The sequence below is a fragment of the Arachis duranensis genome, chromosome 3 (assembly GCF_000817695.3).
Source record: "Arachis duranensis cultivar V14167 chromosome 3, aradu.V14167.gnm2.J7QH, whole genome shotgun sequence".
Taxonomy (NCBI): Eukaryota; Viridiplantae; Streptophyta; class Magnoliopsida; order Fabales; family Fabaceae; genus Arachis; species Arachis duranensis.
Window position 1 is genome coordinate 47671441 of NC_029774.3, and position 16099 is coordinate 47687539.

The following is a 16099-nucleotide window of genomic DNA, read 5'->3' on the forward strand; positions in this document are numbered from 1 at the left end:
ATATCTCTTGGATTCCTTAATCAGAATCTTCGTGGTATAAGCTAGAATTGATGGCAGCATTCATGAGAATCCGGAAAGTCTAAACCTTGTCTGTGGTATTCCAAGTAGTATTCATGGATTGAATGACTGTGACGAGCTTTAAACTCGCGATTGTTGGGCGTGATGACAAGCGCAAAAGAATCAATGGATTCTATTCCGACATGATCGAGAACCGACGGATGATTAGCCGTGCTGTGACAGAGCATTTGGACCATTTTCACTGAGAGGATGGGATGTAGCCATTGACAACGGTGATGCCCTACATACAGCTTGCCATGGAAAGGAGTAGGAAGGATTGGATGAAGGCAGTAGAAAAGCAGAGATTCAAAAGGAGCACAACATCTTCATACGCCTATCTGAAATTCCCACCAATGATTTACATAAGTATTTCTATCTTTATTTTCTGTCTATTTATTATTATTATTCGAAAACTCCATAACCATTTATTATCCGCCTAACTGAGATTTACAAGATGACCATATCTTGCTTCATACCAACAATCTCCGTGGGATCGACCCTTACTCACGTAAGGTTTATTACTTGGACGACCCAGTGCACTTGCTGGTTAGTTGTGCGAGGTTGTGAAGAAAGTGCTGAGTTATAAATGCACATACCAAGTTGAATGCCATTATTAGATATCACAATTTCGTGCACCACCCCCTCCCCAAAAGAAGAAAGATGTTTGTTTTATTTGTGATAGGATTGAACTCTTTGCATCAACTTGTAGAATAAAAAGGAATAACAATCAAGGAGACAGAAGCAATAAGAAGTAGAGGAGAAAAGGTAGTCGCAAACATAACAAATCACAAAGATGATGAAGTCATAGTGGTAATGGTTTTCGAATTCTATCTAGTGAAGGACTTCAAGGATTGTGTTGTGGACTTTGGTGCCACAATGCACATTTGTGCTAAAAACAAACTATTTTTCAAGTTTACTCCCATAAATAATGGGAATGAAGTTGTTTACCTAGGGGATTCTAGTAAGGTTTCCATTTTAGGTAAAGGTAAAGTGTCAATGAAAATGACATCTGAGAAAATCCTTGTGCAGTCTGATGAACTATACATTCTGACCATCAAACATTGTCTTATGTCAGTCCACCTTCTCAACAACGCCAAAGTCAAGATAACCTTTGATAATAATATTGTCACGTTGTCTAAGAATAATGTATATGTAGGAAAAAGTTACCAAAATGATGGTCTGTTTATTTTAAACGTTATTGATAATAATAAAGGAGAAAATTTAGCTTATATTTATTTTGTTGATTCTCTTGATGTTTGGCATAGTAAGCATGGACATGTTAATGTACCATATTTTTTTTAAATTAAAAAATGGGTTTAATCAATAAGTTAGATAATTCTTATTTAGATAAATGTGATGTATTTGTTGAAACAAAATTGACTAAGAAACCTTTTAAACAAGTTACTAGAAAAAGTGAATTATTAAAAATTGTGCATGGTTGGGTGATTGAAATATATTCCAACTAGAAGTGAAAAAATATTTTATGTTATTTTTGTTGATGATTGTTCTAGATATACAAAATTATATTTGTTATGAACTAAGGATGAAGCATGTGATATGTTTATTAAGTATAAAGCTAAAGTAAAAAACTAACTTGGTAAGAAGATTAAAAGGTTAAGAACTGATAGAGGTAATGAATACGAATCTAATCTTTTTAATGAGTTTTGTGAAAAACATGGTATAGTGCATGAGATAATCCTGCCATATTCTCCTGAATCTAACGGCATAGCTGAAAGGAAAAACATAACTTTAAAGGAAATAATGAATACATTGCTTGTTAGTTTAGGATTACCTTATTTCATGTGGGAGAAGGCTATTCTATTTGCATGCTATATACAAAATAGAGTACTGCACAAGAAGCTTAGCAAAACACCCTATGAACTTTGATTTTATAAAGTGCCTAGTTTAAATCACTTAAAAGTTTGGGGTTGTTTAGTTAAGGTTATGTTGCAGGATCCTAAGAAAAGAAAAATAAGTTCAAAAATATGTGATTGTGTATTTATTGGATATGCTCAAAATAGTAGTTGATATAGATTTCTTGTTATTAAAAGTGATGTACTTGAACATAATACCATAATTGAATCTTATAATGCATCTTTCTTTGAGAATATATATCCTAGTAAGTCGAAAAATGAAAATGTTTCTAGCATGCATGCTTTGTCTGATAATGTTGTTGATGAACAAGATAATTAAATAAGAAGAAGTAAGAGAGCTAGAAAAGAAAATAATTTTGGTGATGATTATGTTATTTATCTTGTTTCTAATGATCATTTATCATATAATGATGTTATATCTTCTCTTGATGCTTCTTTTTGAAAAGATGCTACAAATGCTGAAATTGAATCTATTATGTCTAATCATACTTGGGAATTAGTTGATTTACCTCCTAATTAAAAATATATTGGATGCAAATGGGTATTTAAGAAGAAATTAAAACCAGATGGTAGTATCGATAAATATGAAGCTAGATTAGTAGCTAAAGGTTACAAACCACAAAAGGATGTAGATTATTTTGATATATATGCTCCAGTTACTAGAATTGCATCTATTATAGTTTCATTTGTTATTGCATCTATATTCAAACTTGTTGTACATCTGGTGCATGAATCCCAACACTTTCGTACAGCTATACCAGCAAGTGCACTGGGTCGTCCAAGTAATACCTGAGTGAGTCAGGGTTGATCCCATGAGGATTGTGATTTGATCCCATGAGGATTATGGTTTGAAGCAAGCTATGGTTATCTTGCAAGTCTTAGTCAGGCAGATCAGAAGGTTGTTGGAAGAGTTGTCAAATTTGCATTAAAGGAATATTGGAATCAGTAATAGGGATATGTTGAAGGATTGGAGTTGCTTTGCCTTTCTGAATTAACTCTGGTATTACTGTCTTCTTTGCTTGTGAGTGATTTCTTCAATGGCAGGCTGTATGTGATCAACGCCATGGGCCATGGTCATTGATCTCCTCTGCTACAGATTGAACGCCATTGGTCGTGGTCATCCAATCTGATGAAGGGTGAAGCTCTAGCAGATCATTCTCTTGGTGATCCTACTCAAAATGCCACAGACAAGGTCAAATCTTCCAGATCAGAGAGTGATGCTTCTTTGGATTCTAGCCTATACCACGGAGACTCTAATCTCCCAAGAAATCGACTGAACTGATGTTTCAAAAAGTCCCCAACCAAGTCATAGATTAGCCGTCTAAGAGATGTATAAACATAGCTATTGGCTCGTGTTTTCCAGTCACGTATTCACACGAACCCAAGTAGACGCGGGTGTTTGTTAGGCACGTTCATCTTAGTATGATGAACATAGCTGATTGTCACTGATTATCCTATTCACGATGTTGAAGAGCGGATATACATCTTAGGAGTAAATCAAACACGGATCGAAGAAGAAATAGTAATACTTTTTATTAATTCATAAGACTCGACAAGGCTCCTCCCCTCAACCTAGGAGGTTTAGAAACTCATACTGAAAGGAAAATACAAATGTAAAACTTGAATGGTGTGTAAAGTCTGGATGTTCTACTAATGATTATGTAAAAATAACTTTAAATACTAAACAGATGACTAGTAAGGGTAAAATAGTCTATTTAGTGCTAAAATTCACTTCTGGGGCCCACTTGGTGAGTGTTTGGGCTGAGCTTTGATGAGATCCACATGCTATGAGGCTCCTAGGGCATTGAACGCTGGCTAGGGGTCCTTTCTGGGCATTTGGACGCTGGTCACTGCTCTTTGGGCGCTGGACGCTTGGAAGGGGGTATGAAGCTAGCGTTGAACGCCAGTTTTGGGCCTTCTAATCTGAAGCAAAGTATAGACTATTATACATTGCTGGAAAGATCTGGAAGTAAGATTTTCATAGCCATTGAGAGCGCTACATTTGGACATTTTTAGCTCTAGAAAAGCTCTTCCAAGTACAGGTAGGTCAGATCCGAATAGCATCTGTAGTGCTTTCTCTGTCTTTGAATCAAACTTTTGCTCCAGCTCCTCAATTTCAGCCAAAAATTACCTGAAATTGTACAAAAACACAAAAAGTCATAGTAGAATCCAAAAAATGTGAATTTAACACTAAAACCTATAAAAACTTAATAAAAACTAAACAAAACATGCTAAAAACAACATGAAAATGATGCAAAAAAGCGTATAAAATATCCGCTCATCAACATCAAATAGATGTGACAATTGCATTTTTAAATGGAGATCTTGATGGAGAAATTTACATAGATCAATCCGAAGGTTGCGTGATAAAAGGTAAAGAGAATAAGGTATGTAAACTTATCAAATCTCTTTATGGTTTAAAGTAAGCTCCAAAACAATGGCATGAAAAATTTGATGAAGTTATGCTTTCTAATCAGTATGTCACTAATGGATCTGATAAATGTATATATAGCAAATTTAGTGATGGTGTTGGTGTTATTGTTTGCGTATATGTTGATGATTTATTAATTTTCGGAACATGTATAAAAAAAGTAAATGAAACTAAAAAGTTTCTATCTTCTCAATTTGATATAAAGGATATGAGTATTTCAAATGTTATCCTTGGAATAAAGATAGCTTCATATTATCTCAATCTCATTATGTTAAAAATATACTTAAAAAATTTAGATATTATGATTGCAAACCTGTATCTACACCATATGATTCAAGTTTACATCTATTTAAGTATAAAGGTGATAGCGTGTCTCAAATTGAATATACTAATATAATTGGTAGCTTGATATATTTGATGAATTACACTAGACCTGACATTGCATATGCTGTAAATAGATTGAGTAGATATACTCAGAATCCTAATAAAAATCATTGAATTGCTTTAACTAGAATTATGAGATATTTGAAAGGAACTATGAATTTTGGTTTATTGTATTCCGATTATCCCTCTATTTTAAAAGGATATGTTGATGCAAATTGGATCTCTGATTCTGACAAGATAAAATCTACAAGTGATTTTGTGTTTATGTTAGCAAGAGATGCAACCTCTTGAAAATCCACCAAACAAACATGCATTGCTAAATCAACTATGAAATCAAAATTTATAGCCTTAAAAAAGGCAGTGACTGTAGCCGAATGGCTAAGAGATTTATTAGTGGATATCCCACTATGTAGTAAGATAGAAACATCTATGACTATGCATTGTGATAGTCAAGCTGCTATTACTAGAGTAAAGAATAAGATTTATAATGATAAAAGATGAATATAAGAATGCGGCATAATATTGTAAGACAATTAAAGAAAGTTGTGTAATATCCAGAGATTTTATATAAGGCTAGGAAATAATTTGGTTGATCCTTTCACGAAGCCACTTGCTAAGACGCTAGTAAGTGAAACATAGAAGGGGATAGGACCGGTGCCTATTGAGTAAAACTATACGATTGTTACCCAACCACTCTAATTAAATCTTCTATGAAGATGGTTCAATGTGGTCAATAAAGTCATACAAGTTTTAAGGGTATTGTTGCTTCTTTGTTTTCCTCCATACATATGAGATGTTTCACGATGAGTTCCTCCCTAGAGTGAATGACAGTACTAATGCAGTTATGGTGCTTTATTGTTTCTGCTATTCATATTAGATGCTTGGTGATGATGTTCATAGTCCTAAAATATGGGAATGGAGATGTTACTACAGCATACTCTTGATGGATAAGCACAAAACTGAGAGTGGAGATGAGGCCATCTCCTATGAGTTTGGGCACTTAACTCTAGAGCTCTCATGTTAACAAGATGTGGCGCATGGCCCTTAAACGCAAACCGCCAAGAGCAACATTATCTAAGAGGATATTTTGTAGACTTGTGGATGTGCTCCAACTATAATCTCAGAAGTATAAGATTCAAAGAGTTTACTCTACCATGCTTCTACAGGGTTGTCACCCACTCGACCTAAGGTCAAGTTCAAATCTTTTTGGATATTCGATTAACACAAAATATTCTAAACCTCCCTTAGTTCTTCTAATTTTTCCTAAGTTTAAAACATGTGGGGATCGTTGTGTTTTTAAGATTGTGTTTCAAATTTAGTATCACATGAGATACTCTAATAGAACTAAAAATAAAAATTTTAAATTGATTTATGATCGTTACTAATCTTCTTGAAAATATGACCATTGCTAACTAAAAAGAAAAAATTAAATTGAATTATTGCTAATTAAAAAGAAAAGCATTGAATTGTTTTACGACCATTGCATGAATTGAATTATATAAAAGGAGAAATATCAGACATAATAAAAAACATATATATCTCAAAACACTTTCAATTTTTGTTAATGTGTAATTTGTGTTCTTTTTCTCTTAATAACATTAACCCTTCTCAAATATTAGCAAAAATTACTTGTAACATACTTTTCAATTAAGAAGAAGAACTAGATTGTGCTACAAGTGTTCCAAGAATACTGGTGTGGACTGCATTTTTGATGATCCACATTTAATCGTGGAGAATTTTCGTCGAAGTCATTTCACCTATGGGTAGGACGGTAATAAATCCTTAAAAACAGTGCTTAATACGATTCGTAATAAACTCGTTCTAGTATTCTTTTAATTTATTTATATATAACATTTTATTTATATTTAACAGTAGTTAAAATATTATTTTAAAAATCTTAATTTTCAACACACATTTGAATAAAAGTATTATCAATTTAAATTTATATATCTGATAATTCACATCCTTATAAATGGGATAATCCTTACATGCCACAATAATAACTTCTCTAGAATTTCATTTCATTTCCACGACCAACTCACAGTCTATGACAATAGAAGGGTCTGCGGCAACAAAAGGAAAATGCATAATGAATCTACAATCCACCTTTACTTCTTGCGAACGTATTAATCTACAGTAGAAATATTCAAATGGTAACTATAAAATCAAAGAGTAACTAGACTATGATTATTTTACTAATAAACATTTTTACAATCCTTATATGTTAATATATTAAAAATAAAAAAATTACATATAAACAATTCAATATATATAATGTGTATTACAATATATCATAGAAAGTAGTGTTTATAATAATAATAATAATAATAATAATAATAATAATAATAATAAAATAATTTTTTTTTCATGTTTTACCATGTACTCTTCGTAATGAAAGATTTAAAATTTTAACTTTTTGTAACAATAATACTAATTGAATGAACTTTTTTAACTATAAAAATTATTAAAATAAAATTTGAAAATAAGATGAAAGATTTTTTTTATCAAATTATATGATTATATATATTGAAAAGACAATTACTTCAAAGTTTAAACAAATCTAAAAGTATTAAAATCTTAAGGTATATGTTACTAAATGTTAGCTTTTATATAATGTAATTATTAACTTGACATACATACTATAAATTATAAGAAATTTTTTAAATGCTTCTAAAATATTGATATTTTATTAATTTTAACAGTTGATTTTAATTATATATATTTTTTATAATTGAGATCAACAGCTAAAACAACTAAACACTAGTATTTCAAAAATACCTATTTTTTAATTATATTTTTTAATTTTTATTGTATTATATTTTAGTTTATTTTATATTTAATTGTTGGTCCCTCTCTTATAAAATTTCTGGTTCCGCCACTATCTGTTGCGGCTTAGTTTGGTAAATTTTTTACTTTTGGAAAGTAGCATATAAAAATTAACTTTTAAAATATAACTTTTTAAATGTTATAACATCTATATTTGATAAATTAAATTAAAAATAATTTTCAATAAATACAAGAGACAACAAATGTGTTTGATAAAATAATTTTTAAAATTTAAAAATACTATAATAGACATTTATGAAAGAATTGATTTTGGTATTAATTAATGTATGAGGATATATTAGACTCTTGAACTTTGATAAGCCTTTTTTAAAAAGTTCCACCTTAAATGTTTTTAAAAGCACTCCTATCTTTTAAAAGTTGCAAGCATAAAAACATGATGTTTTTTATTTATCAAACACAAAATGAGAAGCTTGTGTTTTTGAAAAGGACAAACATCTCTTCAAAAAGCTTTACAAAACTAAACCTACATCTACCTTGACTATGCCATCAACCTGATTCCTGGCTTCAGTCTAATCTGTGATCTGATAACTACTTTTAAATTCCTCTTCAATTTCACTATTATAACTTTTCTAATTCATGTTTGTTCAAGTTCAATTACCTCGACATTCGACTATTCAAACTCAACACATAGCTGCAAGACTAACACTTGAACTTGAATCTAATGGTAAATCGAAAAGATCACTTGAATACTTGCTTTGTTGGAAACATTGTCTGAAATTCAATAAATTCACCAAATACTAACACATGCTTCTTATAAAGAATATCTGACACCCTCTTCAATGCTTGATGTTCTATGTTTTGATAAAATACACTTTTAAATTCCTCAGAGAATATTGCAAAAGAAACAATACATAGCCTCTTACAAACAAAAATCACACTCTAACTTGTTTGAGGTAAATTCTGGCTATTATAATATTTCAAACTAACATTATCTTCCATTCTATACTATAATTCAACTCAATTTTATTGTTCCCTAATGAAACTATAATAACAAAAGAATGGTGAACTATATTATAAAAGAAAAAACTAAACCCATCCTTCTAATTTTTATTTCTCACTAAATTCTATTTTTTTTTCTTCCCTAACTATACTAAAACATATATGAAAATGGAGCTCACAAACAGGAGAATCTCTTCTCCCGTAACTTTAACAACATAAATGAACTTTCACTTAAATAGTTTGAACTATTTTTTCAATTCCCAAATTCGCTCTCAACGTCTTGCCAAAACATCCAAACTATTTTTCAATACAGAAAATGACCCAACAATTTGAATTTTTTTTTAAAAAAAATATTTTTAGTAATTAGATTTCGCCCCCACCATTTTCTAAATAAAAAAAGGAAATAGAACTAACCCGCCTGAATTGGTTTTAAAAAGAAAATTTTCCATTTCAACCCGAGCGTTTTGTATTTCACACTACGCCTCCTGTGGATTTTCCTTTTGCCCATATTTGGGAATTTACCCATGTTATTTCCATATTTAATCTTATTTCACCGTTAATTGAACTAGTAGCAGTACAAATAATTTTAATATTTTATTGTATTTGGGTTTATGTTCGCCAAAATGTCTGTCATTGTGATACATATGTTACACTGGTTTTTTATGTGGTTTACAACAATATAAAGAGAATCCCCAATCCTTACTTATTTTGTACACTACCAAGTAGGAGCCATCATACAATAGATAATACTTTAATGGCAACAGCTATACTATGTAGCCATGAGACGAGAGATCGAAGCCAGGAAGGCACCATAACTCCACAACCGTACTATCTAAGCCACAATTGGATACGAGGCACAAGTAGCAACACCTGGAAAAAAAAATTTAAACAAATAATTAAAAAAAACAGCAAAAATAGTACTTAACTTTCATTCCTCTTAGGTTTATAGATCCAGTTTTTCAATTCTACTGTCACTAGCTCTAGTAACGTCAATGTTCCTGTAAAATTGGTCACTATTTAGCACTTTGGTTTGCATTTTTGTTTTTTATTCTCATTTTCAGTATTTTTTTTTAGAATGTGGTTGAAATAGGGAGGGATCAAAACAGAATATTTACCTTTTTTTATTTACAAAAACTTAAAAAATGGAAACAAAAACATTTTCTCAAACCAAAAAAGCACTTAGAATACTACATCATTATTCTTTGCAAATCAACAAACACAGCAAGACAATTTATTGAGATTACTTCGGTCAATTTGGTGCATTTTGGATACTTACCGCACATATTCTTCCCCAGCTCCATCTTGAAGTAACCATCGTCACCCCATGATTTTCCCCATGAATTTTTAATAAGCCAATATGGGACACCATTTTCAACACCATACCCAACAGCGAGAACAGCATGGTTTACATCCTGCAAGCAGATTCATATCTTTTGTTTATACGTGACAAGTGGATTGAATTGTCCTTTTCTGAAATCAGACGATGACGGACATGCAAATACATAACTTAAGTAGGACCTTCTGACACTAGAAATCAAATTAAAATATATGATGGCTTCATCTTAAGAATATTATGAGCATATACTGATAAAAGAACCATAAATTTCATTTACATTGCCAACGAATCTCAACATTCAAACTAAACAAATTAGAGATATTAGTGAATTAGTTAGAATTAGTTACTAATGTGAATATAAGGGCCGATATCACTTGTATTATTACTCAACATTCTCATCATTTAGTAAGTTCAGATTTATTTCAAATTTTCCTCTCGGTCATCTTTTTTCTCTGATCACCATGATTCTCAACAAAACAGGTAAAGAAAAATGCAGTGTACACTTGATTATCAAAGACAATGAAATCTCTTGTATTTTCTAGCAGAAGGAATCACCTGGGATGTGCTACCGCAAGTGTTACTAGTGTAAACACCATCCTTATAGAATCGGAAACCATCAACCACCTGAAATGCCACACTAACTGGCCGAACAAAAGCAACTGCATGCTTTAATTCATCCTCAGAACCCTGAACAAGGAATAACAAACGGGATTAACAAGATAACTAAATAAATAGAATCATGCAACTTTCTTTGAGATGTGAGACCAAGAAAGCTTTAACTCTATCCTGTCTTTTCTGAGGAAAGAAAAAGTTCAATCATAAGCAAATCATGCAGAACCCCATTTATCGGAACTCATAGAAGCAAGCATTTTTTGAATTACCAAGGTAATATTGACAGAGTCAAGGACTTGAACAGCAACATTTTCAGCATTGAATTTGCAGACACCATTCTTCGCGGTATAGGGATATGCTTCCTCTGAGTCAAGTCCACCACTGTATTTGATGTATTCAAAAGCTTGGGATGGCAACCCACCATTACAACCATAGTTATTGAAAGCACCAGCACAATCCACTAGCTGCTGCTCAGAAAGAGAGATGCTCTTTCCAAACGCTTGTGCATAGGCTGCTTCTAAAGCTCCAGTTGTGCTGAAGAGGCACATACCATTGGTTAAAGCATGACAAAGAGGGCCTTGTTTTTTATTTATATTTTTATTTTCTTCTTTTATTTTTTTTGGGGGAGGGAGTACCATTCTCTTTTATCATCTTTCACTTTCCCGTTGAAAATTTTGTACATTATTAGATTGATGTATTTGAATAAAAGTGGACACAAATTATATCCAAATGAATACATTAATCCAAAGATATATCAAATTTTCAATGAGTCAATGACAAAGAAAAAATGACAAAGGGAGTGTTGATTAGGCATGGTCTAACTAGAGTGTACTTTTAAAATTGATAAAAAGGTTTTTGCTTTAAACTACTCAACAAATCGGGCCACAGCTGATGGCTCACAAAACTAAAATAGTGAGGCCATTGAATGGTTCAATGAGTAAAGCCTACTTCTTGCTTCAACAGCACCTATGGACTTTTTTTTTTAATTATTCTTTTTCTTTTGCATTAAAAAAAGATACTTTTACCACATGTTAAATAATGATTATATGATAATAGGCCATGTCTAGCTAAGAAATATTTGTCAGAAGAACCTGAATGTCCAGCAAGATCCGCAGGAGCCTTGATCTTTGACTGGGCTAACAATACCTTCTTTTCTCCAGTCTTGCTACAAAACAAAGCCAAAGGAATTGAAACTTTTGTAAGCTTCTAAGTTCTAATAGTCTAGAAATATTATATTATCAAAGTTATAATAACGGGATACAACACTTGATTGCTTGGTGTTTTTGCTTGAAGTAATGCAGTTTCAGTAGAAGTTTATAATGTTTCTGGCATACCGTCTCAGGAAGAACAGCTTCAGTAAGCTTATGATTGCCCTTAAGGGTAGCAGAGCAATTTTGTGCTGCGCCTAGTCTGTGCCTTTTGAACTCCTCCCAAGTCCAATCGGCAAAATCTGAAATAAGATAGATAATAATAACATTACAGTCCACAAGATCGATTCTGTTACAAGTGAGCCAATCATTTCACTTCATTAGTATTCTCTTAATTTATTTTGTGGCATTGCCCATGCGATCCAGAAAGAACTTATTATATAAAGAGTATATACCTATTTTGGTGCTCAAGGAATTTTAGACTGGACACTTTAATCCCCAACTAAAATTAATTACTCAATTGGTCCCTAACAATTAGTTCCGTCAGTCACTTAGGTCCTTTACTCCGATAACTCTAACGAAAGACAAAATAGTCCTTGACAACTCTAACAGGGGACAAAATAATTTCTGACAATTCTAACAAGTGACAAAATAATTCCTGACCCCTTTATTCGAAAACGATATTGTTCTTCCCCAATTTTTATCATATCTCGCATAACCCTAACAATCATACTCTCCTTCTTCACCTTCACAGTCTTCTTTTCTATCTTTTTCTTCCTCCTCTTTAGCTCCAAGATTAAGCCATGGTGTAATTGTCACATGTGTCGCACCTATCTCAACATGTCATGGACCACATACTTCCTAAATCCTTGTGACTGGTACATCCACCTCCTTTGCACTTCACCCACCAAAAACATCCACTTCCACGTCTTCAATAACATCACCTCCAACCCCGACACGTCCACGACATCCTCAAGACCAAGTTCCACAGCTACTCCAAGGGCATGCCTTTCTCCACTCTCCGACAAGCAATATAAATTGTTGGACATTAGGACATCATGAGAATATTCTCCTTCGACATCATATGCAAATTCTCATTTAAAATAGATACTGAGTGCTTCATTCCTTCTTTTCCAGAGTCCAAGTTGGCAGACAGTTTCGACCTCGCATCCAAGCTATCAGTACAACGAGTAATGTCGCTGTTGCCGCTCACATGGAAACTGAAGCGATTACTGAACATTGGTTTGGAGAAGAAGCTGAAGGAAATGATCGGAGTTGTGGACAATGTGGTCATGGAGATGATAGGGCAGAAAAAGAGGGAGATGACAACGACGACGGGTCTTAACAAATCAGACTTGCTGTCTAGATTCATGAGATTCGTCGAAGACGATAACTAGTTGAAAGACATAGGCATCAGTTTTCCGAGTATGAATTGGTAGAGAACAAGTTGAGGAATTTTTTTCTTGTGAACATTAAATTTATAGAGTGTGCATGGTGTAGTTTGAAGTTACAGTGTTAGACTGCTAGTGTTATACGAGATATGATGAAAATTAGGAAAGAATAGTGTCATTTCCGAATAGAGGAGATATGTTAGGGATTATTTTGTCCTCCGTTAGAGTTAACAGAGTAAAGGACCTAAGTGACTGACGAAATTAATTGTTAGAGACCAATCGAGTAATTAATTTTAGTTGAGGACTAAATTGTCCAATCTAAAATTTTTTGAAGACCAAAATAGATATATACTTTTATATAAATATTGCTCTTATAAAATTTTACTACCAGAAATCAAATCTCTCACAGAGACACATATTTATAAAGTTTAACTTTAATGCACTTTCAGGTTAAGCAATTTTAGTCGTGCATTTACTTAGGTAAAGTCACCTAGCAAAAGTAAAATACTTTTTCACATTGATTGTATGAATGAGAACAGTTGTGACTGTGTAAAAATTTTAGATTATTTTACTCGCATCAAATTGGATTTATTTTGAGCTATTTATATATATAACTGATTTATTTTGAGCTTATTTTTCTTAAAAGCTTACCATAATAAGATGCAACAACTAAGTTACATCGTAGCTCTTGACTCAAATAACAAGAGAATGGTATGGTAGGACTCTCTCATAAGGGAAAACACACAACTAACCACAATCCAACGGCAGAAACTAACACATCAACAAAAAAAGAAGAAGCAGAGAGTAACTTACGGTTAACGGCGAGAGTGTACGACAATCGCTTTCTGTTAGTAGATCTTATGAGCCTCTTGTTCTCAGAGAACACTTCAAATCGCATCTTCAGCTCTTCGGGACTCTCATATCGTTTTCCATGTCTGACGGCGAACCGAGCGAAAGAGAGAGCGTGCCGGGTTCGCCCGACGACCCTAACCACCTCCGCCTCCACTTCTCGGAGCTCGTCTGGCACCATTCGGATTGGGTTCGGATCATCGGAGATCCACCCGGCCGATGCGGCGGCGACGACAAAGAACAATACCGCGATGGTGAACCACCACGCCGCCGGCGTTGACGATGAGCACGCCATAATGTTGTGTGTGCTGTGAAGGTGTGTTAGTGTTGTGTGATGTAATCCCGAAGAAGTTGGGGTAGGAAGGAATAGGATATTCGAATGGGATTCATTTTTATAATTTTATTGGCTGTTGCAGAGTATTTAAATTGACCAAAATACCCTTCGTCTTGGAAAGATCACTGGGTCTTATTCAAGGCCATAATCCATAATTTTTATGCATACTTCCAGAATGCCTGTTACATTCATTTAAGGGTATTATTCCATTGATAAAAATTATGATAAATATCTTAATAGTTCAGGTTAAAATGACATACAATAATTAATAAGTATCGTGTTATAGTGAAGAATGTTTTTTCTAATGAAAAGTGAGATTTTTTTTTTATAATAGAAAAAATTAAGAATTAAAAATATTATGTGTAATATGAATTTTTTTTTAAAAAAAATAGTTATAATCTTTATTATTCATTCAACTTTATTTTTACTAAAAAAGAATTTTGATTAATAAATAAATACTTAGTTGAATTCATAGTTAACTCCTCCTTTTATTATGTTTAATAAATGACAAGATCAATCCTTTTAGCTTAATCATATTACATAAACACTAAAAGATAGTCACTAATTAATTATTTTGTATAAAAATATGTATTGGATAACTTATTTAAAAAATTTATTATACTATTACAAATAAATTTGATTATCTATCTATTATAAATTTTATTATTCAATATATTATAGTAGATTTAATTATTCTAATGCCTAATTATTTAGTAAAAATAACATATAAGTCAACATGAATAGTACTAGTATATTAACCACATATCACATATCCATCAGAAGTTTTTATGTATGAACAAATAAGATTTTTTTTTTCCGTTTCTGATGGTGAGGTTTTTAACTCTCTGCAAGGTTGCTAACGTGTTCCATGACGTAGTGATATGGAATTCTTGATATTTCTTGGCTATCACAGCATTGCGGGACCTGAGTTTTGTTTTGGTAATGAATATTCTATATGTGTTTTTGTTGTACAAGCAACAAACTTGAACAATCTTGTTTTATGTCAGGAGTTTGATTTTCGTTCTAAGGAAAAACTAAAATTTCAAGTAAAGTGGATGAGGCCGTGTGGAAGTTTCAAAATAACTTTTTTGAGCTTTTTACTTATGAAAAGTAGTAGTATTAATGTTTGGTATAATTTTAAAAATTAAATTGCAGCTTTTTAAAAAGCTATTTAAAAACTTATAGAGAAGTTGAAAAAAATGACTTCTCTCATAATGTTATTACTTTTTACCATATTTCTATCAAATAAGTACTTTTAGAACTAAAAATTCAAACACAAAATAACTCATTTATAAGCTACTTTTAATATAATCATTTATTATTTAAACTATTTTTTCAAAAGTAACTTAATTAAGTTATTTATTCAAATTGGGCCTAAATATCTAAACGACTTTTGAAATTTTCATTGTGCTTTAAAATAATTTTGAGTATATACCCAACCAAAGAATTTTAAATCAGACATTTTAGTCCCTAACTAAAATTAATTACTCGATTGGTTACTAACAATTAATTCTGTCAGCCACTTAGGTCTTTAGTTCCGTTAACTCTAACGGAAGACAAAATGATCCCTGACAACTCTAATAAGGGTCAAAATGATCCCTGATCCTTTTATTCGAAAACGACATTGTTCTTCTCCAATTTTTATCATATCTCGCATAACCCTAACATTCATACTCTCCTTCTTCACCTTCACAGTCTTCTTTTCCATCTTTTCCTTCCTCCTCTTTAGCTCCAAGATTAAGCCATGGTGTAATTGTCACACGTGTCGCACCTACCTCAACATGTCATGGACCATACACTTCCTAAATCTTTGTGACGGGTGCATCCACCTCCTCTGCACTTCACCCACCAAAAGCATCCACTTCCACGTCTTTGATAACATCACCTCCAACCTCGA

At 32.4% G+C, this 16099-nt stretch overlaps 1 protein-coding gene across 1 annotated transcript; it reads right to left on the minus strand.

Annotated features, from left to right (window-relative positions):
• Nucleotides 1-9107: 9107 nt before the first annotated feature.
• On the minus strand, nucleotides 9108-14242 carry LOC107479122 (pro-cathepsin H). The gene is made up of 7 exons (XM_016099268.3): nucleotides 13833-14242; nucleotides 11815-11930; nucleotides 11572-11645; nucleotides 10750-11014; nucleotides 10424-10555; nucleotides 9809-9944; nucleotides 9108-9402 (listed from the first exon to the last, which is right to left on the minus strand). Exons 1-7 carry the CDS (start codon nucleotides 14161-14163, stop codon nucleotides 9365-9367), a joined length of 1092 nt encoding a protein of 363 aa, XP_015954754.1. The 5' UTR covers nucleotides 14164-14242; the 3' UTR covers nucleotides 9108-9364.
• Nucleotides 14243-16099: the final 1857 nt, after the last annotated feature.

Coding starts and splice junctions, on each gene's coding strand:
- LOC107479122 (XM_016099268.3), bottom strand. CDS start 14,163: ATGGCGTGCTCATCGTCAACGCCGGCGGCGTGGTGGTTCACCATCGCG. Junction 10,556..10,749: donor ACTCTGTCAATATTACCTTG/GTAATTCAAAAA, acceptor TTCCTTGTTCAG/GGTTCTGAGGATGAATTAAA. Junction 9,945..10,423: donor CTTGCGGTAGCACATCCCAG/GTGATTCCTTCT, acceptor ATCTGCTTGCAG/GATGTAAACCATGCTGTTCT.